Source organism: Capra hircus, chromosome 17 (assembly GCF_001704415.2).
Source record: "Capra hircus breed San Clemente chromosome 17, ASM170441v1, whole genome shotgun sequence".
Classification (NCBI taxonomy): Eukaryota; Metazoa; Chordata; class Mammalia; order Artiodactyla; family Bovidae; genus Capra; species Capra hircus.
This window is the reverse complement of record NC_030824.1, coordinates 67,608,634-67,625,507: the sequence shown is the minus strand read 5'-3', so window position 1 is coordinate 67,625,507 and position 16,874 is coordinate 67,608,634. Positions and strand designations below refer to the sequence as shown.

Below are 16,874 nucleotides of genomic sequence, written 5' to 3'. Positions count from 1 at the left end.
GTTTTGGTGTTATATAGTACATTTATATCTGTATCCTTTCAGTGTTTATCATAGTTATATTTAATTTTATAATTTTTATCTTTAACATTTATGCCTGCTTATATAAGTGGTTGATTCACTGTTTTTCCCTACATACTTATAATTATCAGTGAGTTTTTTCTTCATATCATTTTTTAACATTTCTTGTTATAAGGTTTTCTTTTCCACTTAAAGAAAACACTTTAATGTTTCTTGTAAGGCCAGTTTAAAGGTAACAACCTCTTTTAGTTTTTGCTTGTCTGGAAAACTCTTTCTCTCTCCTTCAAGTCTGAATGGTAACCTTGCTGGATAGAGTGTCCTTGGTTGCAGGTTCTTTCAGCACTTTAAATATGTCATGCTACTCCCTCTGGCTTGCAAGAATTCCAATAAGATATCAGCTAATATTTTTAGTGGTTTCCTTATAAGTGACTCTTTCTCTTCCTGCCTTTAAAATTCTCTCATTCATTCTTTAAAATTTTTTCATTTTTATTATGATATGACTTAGTGTGAACCTCTTTGAGTTCATCTTGTTTAGGCCTCTCTGTACTTCTTGGACCTGGATATTTGTTTCCTTTTCCAGGTTAGTGATATTTTCAGCTACAATTTCATCAAATAATGCTTTATGCCCCTTTCTGTCTCTCTTCCTCTGTGACTCCTATAATGCTAATGTTAGTATGCTTGATATTTTCCTAGAAGTCCTTTGTTGAATTCTCCAGGCAAGAATGCTGGAGTGGGTTGCTATTTCCTTCTCCAGTGGATCTTCCCAACTCAGGTATCAAAGCCAGGTCTACCACACTACGGGGCAGATTCTTAACTATCTGAGCCACCAGGGAAGCCCAGAAGTCCCTTAAATAATCCTATGAACTTTTTCTTTTTACTGTTCTGATAAGGTGATTTCCACTATCCTGTCTTCCAGGTCATTTATGTGTTTCTCTTTATCACCTAATCTATGGTTAATTCCTTCTAGTGTATTTCTCCTTTCAGTTATTGTATTCTTCAGCTCTAATTGGTTCTTTATTTTATTTTCTAGTTCTTTTTGAGTTCTCACTGTATTTTTGTATCCTTTTCCTTGTGAAAAGGATGTTCACAAGTTTGATTAACATTTTTTTATGACTTTTGCTTTGAACCCTCTATCAGATGAATTACTGTCTCATTAGGCTTCCCCTCACCCAGGGTTTTATATTGCTCTTTGCTTTGCAACATGTTCTACTGTCTTTTCATTTTGTTTGATGAAATTAAGGAAAACATGCACATCTTGGTCTTGAAGCCATGTCATTGTATTGGGTCATCCCTATGCAGTCTACCTATGCCCAGTGCATTAGGCAGGAGAGCTGGATCTAAAGTGACCATGAGCCATGCCTTTTCTTGGGATGTGCTAGCAGTTGCTGCCATGTTGAGGGGTGGGGCCAGGTTTGGAGAGGCTGAAGCCACAGTTTTGAGTGAGGTTATCATCTCCTTGGTGCTATAGAGGCTTCTGTCTTGGCCAGGGGTAGGGATGGGGCCCAAGAGGCTGGAAGAGGAGCCTTGAGCCAGCCCTGGCCTTTCCCAAGGTACACTGGTGATTCTGCCTTGTCACAGAGTAGGGCTGGAGCAGGAGGGGCTGAGGTCAGAGCCTGTCTCAGATGGGGTTAGGTGTGCTGGAGTAGTCACAGTGGGCTGATCAGAGCACCAGGCAGGTTGCCACTGTGCCAGGACTGAGAGCAAACAAGTGTGTCCACACTCTTCAAAAGCAGAGTCTCCATTTCCTACAGGCCTCCATTAAGCCCCACTGGTTTTCAAACTACCTAAAAGGGCTCATATTACCGGCTCTTATCTCCAGGCTGGCATGCCCTACATGGGACTCAAATCCCTAACAACTAAGGAAAGTTCCCTGAGCCTGTGAAATCTTATTCTGTGTTACCCACCAAGGGTGTGGGTCCTGACAAGACTTCTTCCCTAATACCAGACACCTTGTGGTTCTTCCTCTATAATCTTGGTTTTAGAAGAGCAAGTCTGCTGGATTTCAGGTCAATTTAAGAGAGAATTTCCTTTTATATTGATGTAATTTTGTCTTCGTAAGAGGAGGTAAGCTCAGGGTCTTCCCGCTCCACCATCTTGATCCCACCTTCTAATAATTTTTTTGTTTTCTACTTTATTTCTTTTTACAGTGAGAAAGTAGAATCAGGATCAGTGCCCTTGACTAAAAATAAATAGCATAGCATTTTTGTCCACACTTTATGTGCTGTGGTGGACTGTGGGCTTTGCTCTGTACCATCATGACTCTAGGACTGCCTATCAAGGGATATGTTTTTCAAAGGAAAATAATGGATTTCATACAAATATAAAACTGACAACTTCCAAAGGTTTTTATTCAACTCATTAGGCCAAAAAGATGTTAAAATTGGTTCAAGGAGAAATCTAAGAAACACACACATACACACGGAGAGAGAAAATAAGGGATTTTGAAATGTAGAAGAGTTCTATCCACAGGACAGTAATCATTGCCATTCCACCAGACGCAATGAATTTGGATTTCTGTGAACATGAACCGTTTTCATTACGTATGTCAGTTCAGTTCAGTTCAGTCACTCAGTCATGTCCGACTGTTTGTGACCCCGTGAATCACAGCATGCCAGGCCTCCCTGTCCATCACCAACTCCCGGAGTTCACTCAGACTCGCATCCATCGAGTCCATGATGCCATCGAGTCCATGATGCCATCCAGCCATCTCATCCTCTGTCGTTCCCTTCTCCTCCTGCCCCCAATCCCTCCCAGCATCAGAGTCTTTTCCAATGAGTCAACTCTTCACATGAGGTGGCCAAAGTACTGGAGTTTCAGCTTTAGCATTATTCCTTCCAAAGAAATCCCAGGACTGATCTCCTTCAGAATGGACTGGTTGGATCTCCTTGCAGTCCAAGGGACTCTCAAGAGTCTTCTCCAACAACACAGTTCAAAAGCATCAATTCTTTGGTGCTCAGCCTTCTTCACAGTCCAACTCTCACATCCATACATGACTACTGGAAAAACCATAGCCTTGACTAGACGGACCTTAGTCGGCAAAGTAATGTCTCTGCTTTTGAAGATGCTATCTAGGTTGGTCATAACTTTTCTTCCGAGGAGTAAGTGTCTTTTAATTTCATGGCTGCAGTCACCATCTGCAGTGATTTTGGAGCCCCCCAAAATAAAGTCTGACACTGTTTCCACTGTTTCCCCATCTATTTCCCATGGAGTGATGGGTTAGCTTTCAGCAATTTACAGAGATAAAATACCTGAAAGACAATGAAGATAAAATACCTGAAGACAATTCTGATGTCAAAACCAGACTAGTCACACACTGATCTCTATTTTCACCATAGAACATCCACTTATTATTTCTCTCCATTTCAAATTGTTTCAGCATTTTTTCCTGATAGCCTCAAGGACCCAATCTTCATGTCCAATAGCATCTCATTGTCATTGTGTCTAAAACTGAACATCACTCCCTTTTCATTCACCTCATCACGATCTGGCTTCTTCTGGAATTTCTTCAAGTGATCAGTGTTTCTTGCTCAATATGCCCTTAAAAAATCTTGTTATAGATGTAAACACTGAAAATCCTTGTTCACGTTTTTTACATTGTAGACAGATTGTTGTTAGACGGATTGTTGTTATAGTAGTAACATTTCTTAAACTCCTTCTGATATGTATCTCCAAATCAATTAATGGCTTTTATTATCTATTTATTTACTACTTAGGAACTTGAAACTGAAAGTTGCTCAGTCGTATCTGACTCTTTCTGACCCCATGGACTGTAGCCTGCCAGGATCCTCTGTTTTAGAGAGGTCAGAGTACTGGAGTGGGTAGCCTATCCCTTCCCCAGTGGATCTTCCCAACCCAGGTATTGAACCAGGGTCTCCTGCATTGCAGGCAGATTCTTTACCAACTGAGAATAGGCCCTAAAGTTTAGATCATAGCAAAGGTCCTCTCCAAATAAAAAAAAATGATGTATCCCCCAGGCATTCAAGTCAGTTCTTGTTTCAATGTGAAACGCCAACATTGGGAATGCCCCCTTACCTGGCAGCCTGGAACTTTCATACCCTGGTCTAGTACACCTTGGTCAGGTTGGGAAGGGTGAGAAGTGAACCTTTCTTTTATAATTTGTAAGAAGGGTAATTATAAAGTGATTTTGGGAAAGACAAACCCACATGATCCTATGGGTTTTCTCAGGCAGAACCACTTTTGGAATAAGGATATGTAAACTAAACTTCTGGTTATTGCCCTAAAACCTGTTTCCAGATACTCCTTGAAAGTGAAGTCGCTCAGTCATGTCTGACTCTTTGCGACCCCATGAACGGTAGCCTACCAGGCTCCACAGTCCATGGGATTTTCCAGGCAAGAATACTGGAGTGGGCTGCCATTTCCTTGTCCAGGGGATCTTCCCAGCCAAGGGACTGAACCTGGGTCTCCTGCATTGCAGACAGACACTTTACCATCTGAGCCACTAGATACTCCTTAGATAGTTTTATATAACTTCAGGGTCCTCAGGGAGAAATATCAATAACCTCAGATATGCAGATGACACCACCCTTATGGTAGAAAGTGAAGAAGAACTAAAGAGGCTCTTGATGAAAGGGAAAGAGGAGAGTGAAAAGTGGGCATAAAGCTCAACATTCAGAAAACTAAGATCATGGCATCTGGTCCCATCGTTTCACGGCAAATAGACGAGGAAACAGTGGAAACAGTGGCTGACTTTATTTTTCTGAGCTCCAAAATCACTGCAGATGGTTATTGCAGCCACGAAATTAAAAGACGCTTCATGTATGGATGTGAGAGTTGGACTGTGAAGAAGGCTGAGCGCCGAAGAATTGATGCTTTTGAACTGTGGTGCTGGAGAAGACTCTTGAGAGTCCCTTGGACTGCAAGGAGATCCAACCAGTCCATCCTAAAGGAGATCAGCCCTGGGATTTCTTTGGAAGGAATAATGCTAAAGCTGAAACTCCAGTACTTTGGCCACCTCATGTGAAGAGTTGACTCATTGGAAAAGACTCTGATGCTGGGAGGGATTGGGGGCAAGAGGAGAAGGGGACAAGAGAGGATGAGATGGCTGGATGGCATCACTGACTCGATGGACATGAATCTGAGTGAACTCCGGGAGTTGGTGATGGACGGGGAGGCCTGGCATGCTGCGATTCATGGGGTCGCAAAGAGTTGGACACAACTGAGTGACTAAACTGAACTGAACTCCTTGGAAGGAAAGTTATGACCAACCTAGATAGCATATTCAAAAGCAGAGACATTACTTTGCCGACTAAGGTCCATCTAGTCAAGGCTATGGTTTTTCCAGTAGTCATGTATGGATGTGAGAGTTGGACTATAAAGAAAGCTGAGCACCGAAGAATTGATGCTTTTAAACTGTGGTGTTGGAGAAGACTCTTGAGAGTCCCTTGGACTGCAAGGAGATCCAACCAGTCCTAAAGGAGATCAATCCTGGGTGTTCATTGGAAGGACTATTGTTGAAGTTGAAACTCCAATACTTTGGCCACCTGATGTGAAGAGCTGACTCATTTGAAAAGACCCTGATGCTGGGAAAGATTGAGGGCAGGAGGAGAAGGGGATGACAGAGGATGAGATGGTGGATGGCATCACTGACTCGATGGACATGGGTTTAGGTGGACTCCAGGAGTTGGTGATTGACAGGGAGTCCTGGTGTGCTGCAGTTCATGGGGTCACAAAGAGTCAGACACGAGTGAGCAACTGAACTGAAGGGTCCTCAGACCTCATTTTAAACACAACTGGTCTACACACCTTTCAGTCTTTCTCCTAAGCCAGATCATGAGTCTTACCTTCCTTACTGCTAACTGTTCCTCCTCTGTATCTTTGGAATGCATCCACTTCCTCTAAGTGCATATCTTTCCAGAACCTTCTCATTGCTCTCACAGACACTGTGATAGTCTCCTATCTTCAACTAGTCTAAAAGCTCTGACACTACTGCCCAGGATTCTTCCTAAAACAGAAATGTGATTCACAGTGTCTTCCTGTCTAAAATCTTGCAGGTAGATTTTAAGATAAAGCCCAGCGTCTTGGCAGTATATACAGGGCCATTCATGACGGATATCCTGCTTATCTTCCAGATTTATGTTCCTGCCACTGTCAATCCTCTTTCTGCCTACATTCTACCCTCAGATACCCAGGGGACCCTATATTCTAGTCATACTAAAATGTTTGCAACCATTGCTTTGTCATATTACTGGGACTTCACCCACATTTGACCCTCTTCCCTCTCCCTCCCCTAAGCCTGGCTTCCTTCCCTTTAGGAGTTAGTTTGGTGTCACTGTTTATAATAAGCATTTTCTTGCCATCCTAATGCAGGACCCTGTGATCATCTTCTGTCCTCTCAGTGTCCTGCACATGTGAGTTTCACATCATACTTTAATGTCCAGGTTCGGACGTGCCTTTCCTCCTGGACTGTAAACTCTTAGAAGTCAGATCACATCTTCCTCTCCTCATATTCCCAGTGTCCCAACACATATTTGGTACATGACAGGTGTTGTTAAAATGTTTAATGAGGGAATGAATGGCTTTATCAATCACAAATGCCACAGAAATGTAATTTGTCTCACCACCTGTGTTTGGTACAAATTAACATGTCTCATGAAGGCCTTCAAATGCAGTCCCTGCTCCTCAGCCCCCAGTACTGCCTGAGGCCGCTGTTTTATCAGCAGTGCTCCACTTTCTCCGTGTGCCTCTGCAGGGTTCAGTAAGTTCTCATGCTGTTGGGAATGGTCCCCCCTAGTCCAAAAATGTGGCTGGTAGGCCACTGAACTTCATTTTCCCAACTAATCTTCAGGTTGATTTTAAAATGCCTTTGGAAGCTTTTTATCCCTGAGTTTAGTTTTTTTTTTAATTAATTAATTTTAATTGGAGGCTACATTACAATATTGTAGTGGTTTTGCCATACATTGACATGAATCAGCTATGGGTGTTCATGTGTCCTCAATCCTGAACCCACCTCCCACTTCCCTCCCCATCCGATCCCCCAGGGTCATCCCATTGCACCAGCCCTGAGCGCCCTGTCTCATGCATTGAACCTAGACTGGCGATCTGTTTCATATATGGTAATATACATATCTCAATGCTATTCACTCAAACCATCCCACCCTCGCCTTCTTCTACAGAGTCCAAAAGTCTGTTCTTTATCTCTCTGTCTCTTTTGCTGTCTTGCATAAAGGTCTTCCCTTGTGGCTCAGCTGGGAAAGAATCCACCTGCAGTGCAGGAGACCTGGGTTTGATCTCTGGGTTGGGAAGATCCCCTGGAGAAGGGAACGGCTACCCACTCCGGCATTCTGGCCTGGAGAATTCAATGTACTGTATAGTCCATGGGTTCACAAAGAGTCTGACGTGACTGGGTGACTTTCACTTTTACTTTTAAATTGTATTCTAGTTGGTACCATATACAATAGCAGAAGGAACATATTTTAAAGAATAAGACATAGGAACATATTTAAAGAAAAAATGTAATCCTTGCTTATGTTATGTAAGAGATAGACAAGTGTTCTACTGTCTCTGAAAGAAGTGTTATGGCTCATGCACAAAGGGCCATGGCATGTAGAAGAGGACCTTATTCCAATAATATAACCAGCATTCAATCTATAGTGAGTAAGGGGAAATTTAAAAATGCATTGTTATAAATCAATCTGTTAATTTTTTATTGTATCTACAAATGAACATTGAATACTGTTGCTTATTTCGGCCTACTATTGTTTTATTTCAAGTAAAATATGCATTTTAATCCTTCAAAAAGAAAAAGCATATTACTATAAAAAGTTGAAGTTGAAAAAAAATCATACTGCTGCAAATCAGTCAAAGCAAGTGTTTGAATTACTGATTGCATTAAGATAGATGTTGATTTTTTGCTTATCCTGAGTATTATTATCAGGAAGCTTTGTGAGGGTAGGGACTGGATCATGTACTTACAAAAGTGATAGTGTACTATAATAATCAGGAAATAAATATTTGTTGGATGAATATATATATTCATAGTAAAGAGCTGCTACCTTTTCAATTCAAATATATTCTGAACTTGCTTTATTTAATAGGTGGAAATACTGATGAGTACTTTGCTATTAATGAAATGTCGGGAGAACTCTCAACCACTCGCGCTTTGGACCGGGAGGAAGTCAGCAACTTCACCCTCGTCATCCTGTGCTCAGATCTGGGGAGCCCGCCGCAAAGCTCCACGGCGCAGCTGCAGGTCAGAGTTCTGGACGTCAACGACCACAGCCCTTCCTTCCCCAGGCAGCAATACGAGGCTTCTGTGAGAGAGGACGCGCCGGTGGGAACCACGGTTCTCGTGCTCTCCTCCGCGGACGAGGATGAGGGCCTGAACGGGCAAACCAAGTATTCTCTGGTGCACGAGGCTTCCGGGGTGTTCACCATCGACCCTGCGGCGGGCGCACTGAGGACCAGCCGCACGCTTGACCGGGAAGCCAGGTCTGAGCACGTACTGAAGGCTGTGGCCAGAGACTGCGGTGTCCACGGCTCACGAAGCACCACGGTGATTATAAAAGTACATGTCACTGATGTTAATGACAACAGGCCAGTTTGGGAACAGAACCCCCTTGATATTTTTCTTTCCTCTCAGTCACCTACAAACCAAACAGCTGCCATCCTCAGAGCCAGTGACCCAGACTGGGGGCCCAATGGCACCGTCACGTTCAGCTTCGCAGAGCCCCAGTCAATGCTTTCTATTAATGAATACACAGGAGCAATTCAAATCCAGCAAATTCCGTCTTCAGAATATTTTCCTATTTGGCTGCAGTTAAAAGCTGTGGATCAAGGGGTCCCAGCTAGAACAACCACTGGTCTCTTGGTCATTCACATGGAAGGAGAAGATGTGAGGATTTCCTTCAGCCAGCATCTGTATAAAGGGATCGTGCCTGAAAATTGTGAGGCAGGTGAGTGTCAAGTGTCCCACTTTTGGCAAAATGCTTAAAACTAACGATTATAGAGCTAGTGCTATCAAAGATTCAGGTATGAGTTTCTGAGTCCAGCCAATTCTTGGTATTATAATTTCATTCAGAATATGTTATTAGAAAAATATACTCAAATACAGTAACATATTCACACCCCTTTCAAGGCAGCAAAAACTAATAAAAACACTGAAATCATTCAGGACTCTTGAAGTTTAAGTTTAAAATCTCAAAAAACCCACATTTATTTAAATGTTTATGAATCCTGAACAGCTACATTTCCTAAATGACTTTCCTGGAAATACAATGAAAGGTGAAATATGTTGTGGTTCAGTGACTGCCACTGTGTGTCCTTGGGAAGCTGGCTGTCTCAGCCTCCATTTCCCAACCTGCAAATTAGGGATGAGTTTGGTACCTACCTCATTAGGGTGTTCTGAGGACCAAATAAGCCAGTTCCTATAAAACCCTTAAAACAGTATCTGACTCAGAATCAGTGTGTAATTTTAAGGAAGTGCTATTTTTCTTATTATTATTTCATTTTGATACAGTCAGCATTAGTTTCAACAGTGCAGTAATATCTGATCTTCAAAGAATTTGGCAAGATTATACCACTCAGAACAGGCTTCTGTGAATGGTGACTATTTTTCCTCATAATGCTAAATTATTTTTCAGTTATCTCCCTACTCAAATTTCTGCCATAATGGGAAACATAAACAATTAATTCCAATGATCTTTCTACCCTAAAGCAAAAAAAAAAATAATTGCAGATAGTTGTGAATGGAAAGAAATCCAATCTAGGTGATTATATCTAACTAGAGAGTTGAACTATAAACCTTCTGAATCTTTGAACCAGCCAGAGGACAAATCACATGGACTCCGGGGCTTGCGGGAGGAGTAGTTTGCTTTCGACAAGTCTGTGTGCTGTTTGATTTCTCCAGTTGTTTTTTGTTTTTGCTTTGTCATTGTGGATTTAATTTCACTTTATTCATACCTAAAACAACCACTGTTTAAAAGGCAACTTGAATTTTTCTGAAATTAATTTATTTACATCATAGTGAAAATATCTGTTACACATTATTACACATTTGTTACATATTATATTCTCTATAAAAAGAGAATATTAAACTTAATATTGAATGGCAAGTTAGGATTCTTCTCAGTTATATATTATTAACCCCAGTTTCATCTTCTTTTGAATCATGGTTATCTCATGGGCTGCTTATCCAGAAGGCCTCTTATGATTCTAAACATTATTAAGGGTAAATTGCAGTTACCTTCATTAAATGAAAGAATAGCATCTTCCAAAATAACTAGAAATTTCCACCCATATTCTTAGGTGTAATGAGAATTCCACAGAACAGTTAAATGTTAAATAATATGAGATACTCTCCAGAGCTGTGTTTCCTCATGAGAGCTATACATCCTAACTCCAGAGCAGAGTCTGATAGAAAGCAAAGGTAAAATTTTCTAAATAATAATAATATATTTGTGCTAAATAATACAGCACAAACTATATTAATCCATCTTGAAATGAATTTGATAAAATCATAGAATTTTTAAGTCCAGCTTTTATCTGCAGTGAACATATGAACATTTTTTCCTGAACAGATGATCTTTCAGTCTCTACTTGAATATCTCAGTGATTGAGAGTCTAGGGCAGTGGTTCTTGAACTTGGGTATGAAACAAGCACTCTCTCATGATTGCAGAAGGTTCTTCAGTAATCTGGGGTCCAGGAACTGTCATTTTTAACACTCTCTAGGTTATTTGATTACGTGACAAAGTTGGAAAACTCTTTCATTTGGAAAGTAATTCCTGTGTTAAACCCAGATGTGCCTCATTTGTGTACGTCCATAAATTCTAGTCCTGCCATCTGGAGTATTCCACTGATCTACACAGTTGCTTGTTCTTTAAATGTTTTACTTGCTCTTTCAACAAAAATTCTATTGAATATTATGTGCCAGGCACTTTTCTATTGGGATATGTTAGTGAACAAAAAGACAAAGATGCTTGTCCTTGAGAGGCTTACATTCCAGCAGGGTTAAAGAGACAATAGCAGTGAATGTAATAAATAGCTAAAATGTAGTGTATGTTAGCTGGTGTTAGAAGCTGTGGTATGAAGAAATGGAGCAGGAGTCCTGGCGAGGGCACAAAGGCGATTTTTGATGGCATGTTAGGACTGGCATTACTGAGCAACTGAAATTTGGGGCAAAGACATAAAGAAAGCAGGTAGCCATTCATATGTATGGGAGGAGAGCATTTCCAAAGAAAAAGAGGAGAAATCCAGTGGGAACTCGCCTGGCTTGTTCATGAACAGTAAAGGGGACTGTGCGACTAAAGCAGAGTAAGCCATTCTGACTGGTGTGAAATGGTACCTCATTGTGGTTTGATTTGCAATTCTCTGATAATGAGTGATGTTGAGCATCTTTTCATGTGTTTGTTAGCCATCTGTATGTCTTCTTTGGAGAAATGTCTATTTAGTTCTTTGGCCCATTTTTTGATTGGGTCGTTTATTTTTCTGGAATTCAGCTGCATGAGTTGCTTGTATATTTTTGAGATTAGTTGTTTGTCAGTTGCTTCATTTGCTATTATTTTCTCCCATTCTGAAGGCTGTCTTTTCACCTTGCTTATATTTTCCTTTGTTGTGCAGAAGCTTTTAATTTTAATTAGGTCCCATTTGTTTATTTTTGCTTTTATTTCCAGAATTCTGGGAGGTGGATCATAGAGGATCCTGCTGTGATTTATGTCAGAGAGTGTTTTGCCTATGTTCTCCTCTAGGAGTTTTATAGTTTCTGGTCTTACATTTAGATCTTTAATCCATTTTGAGTTTATTTTTGTGTATGGTGTTAGAAAGTGTTCTAGTTTCATTCTTTTACAAGTGGTTGACCAGTTTTCCCAGCACCATTTGTTAAAGAGACTGTCTTTAATCCATTGTATATTCTTGTCTCCTTTGTCAAAGATAAGATGTCCATAGGTGTGTGGATTTATCTCTGGGCTTTCTATTTGGTTTCATTGATCTATATTTCTGTCTTTGTGCCAGTACCATACTGTCTTGATGACTGTGGCTTTGTAGTAGAGCCTGAAGTCAGGCAGGTTGATTCCTCCAGTTCCATTCTTCTTTCTCAAGATTGCTTTGGCTATTCGAGGTTTTTTCGTATTTCCATACAAATTGTGAAATTATTTGTTCTAGTTCTGTGAAAAATACCGCTGGTAGCTTGATAGGGATTGCACTGAATTTATAAATTGCTTTGGGTAGTATACTCTTTTCACTATATTGATTCATCCAATCCGTGAACATGGTATATTTCTTCATCTATTAGTCAGAATGGCTGTGATCCAAAAGTCTACAAGCAATAAATGCTGGAGAGGGTGTGGAGAAAAGGGAACCCTCTTACACTGTTGGTGGGAATGCAAACTAGTACAGCCACTATGGAGAACAGTGTAGAGATTCCTTAAAAAACTGGAACTAGAACTGCCATATGACCCAGCAGTCCCACTGCTGGGCATACACACCAAGGAAACCAGAATTGAAAGCGACACATGTACCCCAATGTTCATTGCAGCACTGTTTATAATAGCCAGGACATGGAAACAACCTAGATGTCCATCAGCAGATGAAGGATAAGAAAACTGTGGTACATATACACAATGGAGTATTACTCAGCCATCACAAAAAATACATTTGAATCAGTTGTAATGAGGTGGATGAAACTGGAGCTGATTATACAGAGTGAAGTAAGCCGGAAAGAAAAACACCAATACAGTATACTAATGCATATATATGGAATTTAGAAAGATGGTAACGATAACCCTGTATGTGAGCAGCAAAAGAGACGCAGGTGTACAGAACAGCCTTGTGGACTCTGTGGGAGAGGGAGAGGGCGGGATGATTTGGGAGAATGGCATTGAAACATGTATAATATCATATAAGAAACGAATTGCCAGTCTAGGTTTGATGCAAGATACAGGATGCTTGGGGTTGGTGCCCTGGGGTAACCCAGAGGGATGATATGGGGAGGGAGGTGGGAGGGGAGTTCAGGAGTGGGAACTTATATACACCTGTGGTGGATTCATGTTGATGTATGGCAAAACCAATACAGTATTGTAAAGTAGAAATAAAATAATAATAATAAAAATACATAAATAAAAAATAAAGCAGAGTAAGCAAGGTGAAAGTGAAAGCAAAGTCGCTCAGTCGCGTCCGACTCTTTGTGACCCCATGGACTGCCAGGATCCTCCATCCATGGGATTCTCCAGGCAAGAATACTGAAGTGGGTTGCCATTTCCTTCTCCAGGAGATCTTCCGGATGCAGGGCTTGAACCCGGGTCTCCCACATTGTAGGCAGACGCTTTACCATCTGAGCCACCAGGGAAGTCAAGCAAGATGAAGAATGGTAAAAAATGAGGTCAGAAGTAGACAAAAAGAAGCAGTGGTGTCTTGTAGATCACTGGGAGGTCTTTGACTTTTACTGAAAATAGTTTTTTTCTCTCTAGTTCATTCAGTTATTCTTCACATAATGAGATTTCCAACCACGGCTAGTGAATATTCTCACCCATTACAAATTCTGCAGAGTAGGAGGCATCAAATAAATTATCCCGCAAAAGGATTGGCATAGACTTAAGTCAGTCGTCGTTATCACACTTGTTCACATTAGTAAATGAAATTTCTAAAAATTAAGTAATGTGTCTGGCCATTTCCTAATTAAGATATCATTTCTCAAGTCACCCAGAATCAATTTCTTTGTAGGATTAACCCCCCCCCCATAAAAAATGCCCATATCTAAGGCACCCCAAAGAAAGCCCAATATGAAATTAATCTATAGATTAGGAAGTTTAATAATGTTTATGGTTAAATTGAGAAATGATTTAATAATAACACTTATAAAAACTGCCATAGAAGGGAAAATGTTGTACCTGGTTTCATTTTTTTAATGTGCCACTCATTTCTTTGTCCAGGATTCGCTCTGCTGATAGGAGGAAGCTACCCTTATTTTGGTCCGATTCTCATCACTCAACCTTTTTATCTACCCCCAGCCATAGCAGTTGGAATTAATCACTATGGTTAACAATAACCGGGTGTGAGATTAAAAAAAAAAAATTAGGGTGGAAAACTAAATTAATCTCTTACCCCTGAAGGCGGGCCTCCTGCTGCAGATTCAGGCAGAAAAGCTGATGAACACATGGGTGGCAGTAAGGGTAGTGGCAGCAGTGGGGGTTTAGTCTAAGTTGGGTCTGACTCTTGCGACCCCATGGATTGTAGCCCACCAGGCTCCTCTGCCCATGGAATTTCCCAGGCAAGAATATTGGAGTAGGTTGCCATTTCCTTCTCCAGTGCATCTTTCCACCTCAGGGATCAAACCCATGTCTCCAGCATTGCAGGCAGATTCTTTACCAACTGAGCCACCAGGGAAGCTAGAATACATGGGTGGGAAGACTTTATTCTCCTGTTGCATCATTGTGTTTTCTTTGACCTCTGATCAAAGTCATCCTTCTTAATCTTCTTGTGTTTAAGAGTTATTGAACTGAATTTTTGACTGGTACCTTTTAAATAGAGTTTAAAAAATTTGTTTGTTAATCTTACACATAGACAAGGTTAGAAATATTCTGGCAGTAAGCATATGTTATCCATAAATAGCCAGGTAAGCATGCACTACAAAACATCTAAAACAATGGTTGAGATCTTGTTTTGAAGAGTAGCTATGACATGTGTGAACGGCATGGAGCTTACAGGGAGAGTAGCCTAAAGCCGTATGACAGGAAGCACAAGAAAGGAAAAGATGATGGTTAAGAAAGCTATTGAATCTGATTTAATACAACTAATCTACACCCACATCAGCAGGATTTCCTAGGCCCCAGTGGACAACAGTGATGAGGTGCATAAAATATTGATTAACATTTCATCTGGCCAAAGCTTTGCCTGGAGTGTGAATTCTGCCAGGTCATATCAAGGGCACCAAAAGGTGATTTTTAAAAAATTTGGATTCCAATGGTTTCATTCATTTCTTTTCAGTCACTCAGTCATGTCCAACCTTTTGTGACCCCATGGACTGCAGCATGCCAGGCTTTCCTGTCCATCACCAACTCCTGGAGCTTGCTCAAACTCATGTCCACTGAGTCGGTGATGCCATCCAACCATCTCATCCTCTGTCATCCCCTTCTCCTCCTGCCTTCAATCTTTCCCAGCATCAGGGTTTTTTCCACTGAGTCAGTTCTTCACATCAGGTGGCCAGAGTATTGGAGTTTCAGCTTCAACATCAGTCCTTCCAATGAACACCCAGGACTGATCTCCTTTAGGATGGACTGGTTGGATCTCCTTGCAGTCCAAGGGACTCTCAAGAGTCTTCTCCAACACCGCAGTTCAAAACCATCAATTTTTCAGCGCTCAGCTTTCTTTATAGTCCAACTCTTACATGACTACTTGAAAAACCATAGCTTTGACTAGATGGACCTTTGTTGGCAAAGTAGTGTCTCTGGTTTTTAATATACTGTCTAGTTAGGTAATAGCTTTTCTTCCAAGGAGCAAGTGTCTTTTAATTTCATGGCTGCAATCACCATCTGCAGTGATTTTGGAGCCCAAGAAAATAAAGTCTCTCGCTATTTCCATTGTTTCCTTGTCCATTTGCCTTGAAGTGATAGGATTTCAAGTGATAGATGCCATGATGTTTGTTTATTGAATGCAGAGTTTTAAGGCAACTTTTTCACTCTCCTCTTTCACTTTCTTCAAGAGGCTTTTTAGTTCTTCACTCTCTGCCATAAGGGTGGTGTCATCTACATATTTGAGGTTATTGATATTTCTCCCAGCAATCTTGATTCCCACTTGTGCTTCATCCAGCCTGGCATTTTGTTATGATGTACACTGCATATAAGTTAAATAAGCAGGGTGACAATATACAGCCTTGACGTACTGCTTTCCCAATTTGGAACCAGTCTATTGTGCCATGTCCAGTTCTAACTGTTGCTTCCTGATCTGCGTACAGATTTCTCAAGAGGTAGATAAGGTGGCCAGGTATTCCCACCTCTTTAAGAATTTTCCACATTATATTGTGATCCACACAGTCAAAGGCTTTGGCATAGTTACTAAAGCAGAAATACATGTTTTTATGGAACTCTCTTCCTTTTTCAATGATCCAGTGGATGTTGGCAATTTGATCTGTGTTTCCTCTGCCTTTTCTAAATCCAGCTTGAACCTCTGGAAGTTCAAGATTCACATACTGTTGAAGTGTGGCTTGGAGAATTTTGAGCATTACTTTGCTAGCATGTGTGATGTGTGCAATTGTGCTGTAGTTTGAACATTCTTTGGCATTGCCAAAGAATGGAATGAAAACTGACTTTTTCTAGTCTTGTGGCCACTGCTGGGTTTTCCAAATTTGCTGGCATATTGAGTGCAGCACTTTCACAGCATCACCTTTAGGTTTTGAAATAGCTCAACTGAAATTCCATCACCTCCATTAGCTTTGTTTGTAGTGATGCTTCCTAAGACCCACGTGACTTCACATTCCAGGATGTCTGGCTCTAGGTGGGTGATCACACCATCATGGATATCTGGGTCCTGAAGATCTTTTTTGTATAGTTCTTCCATGTATCCTCATTGCTTTCTCCTTCCAATGGTTTTAAAACATTGTCCATTGATTCATGTATAAATGGCCTTGACATAAATTATTTAATAGCATTTTATAATTTCCAGCTTTGCTTCCCTCTCCAATATGCCTGATCTTTGCTATTTATTTTTAGATGAAAAATCTTGGAAGCTGCCTATTGGAAATTTGCATTTACTGTGGTTTAAATGGCCTTTCAGTAGGAGCACTTGACATCTGAGTTAATTATTTTTTGTACTATCCTAAGTTTTAATAATATTAAACTGTTTTTAACATCTAACATTTAACATTTAACATTTTTTTAAGAAAATAAAAATTAAAGCAACTCAGTTTTTA

At 40.6% G+C, this 16,874-nt stretch overlaps 1 protein-coding gene across 1 annotated transcript in view; it reads left to right on the top strand.

Annotated features, from left to right (window-relative positions):
• The window catches only part of DCHS2 (dachsous cadherin-related 2), a 349,085-nt gene that overhangs the window by 238,970 nt on the left and 93,241 nt on the right, over window positions 1-16,874 (top strand). Inside the window, exon 13 of the mRNA XM_018061397.1 lies at window positions 8,073-8,930. Within this exon, the coding sequence (XP_017916886.1) occupies window positions 8,073-8,930 (858 nt within the window). The remainder of the gene's footprint in view (window positions 1-8,072; window positions 8,931-16,874) is intronic.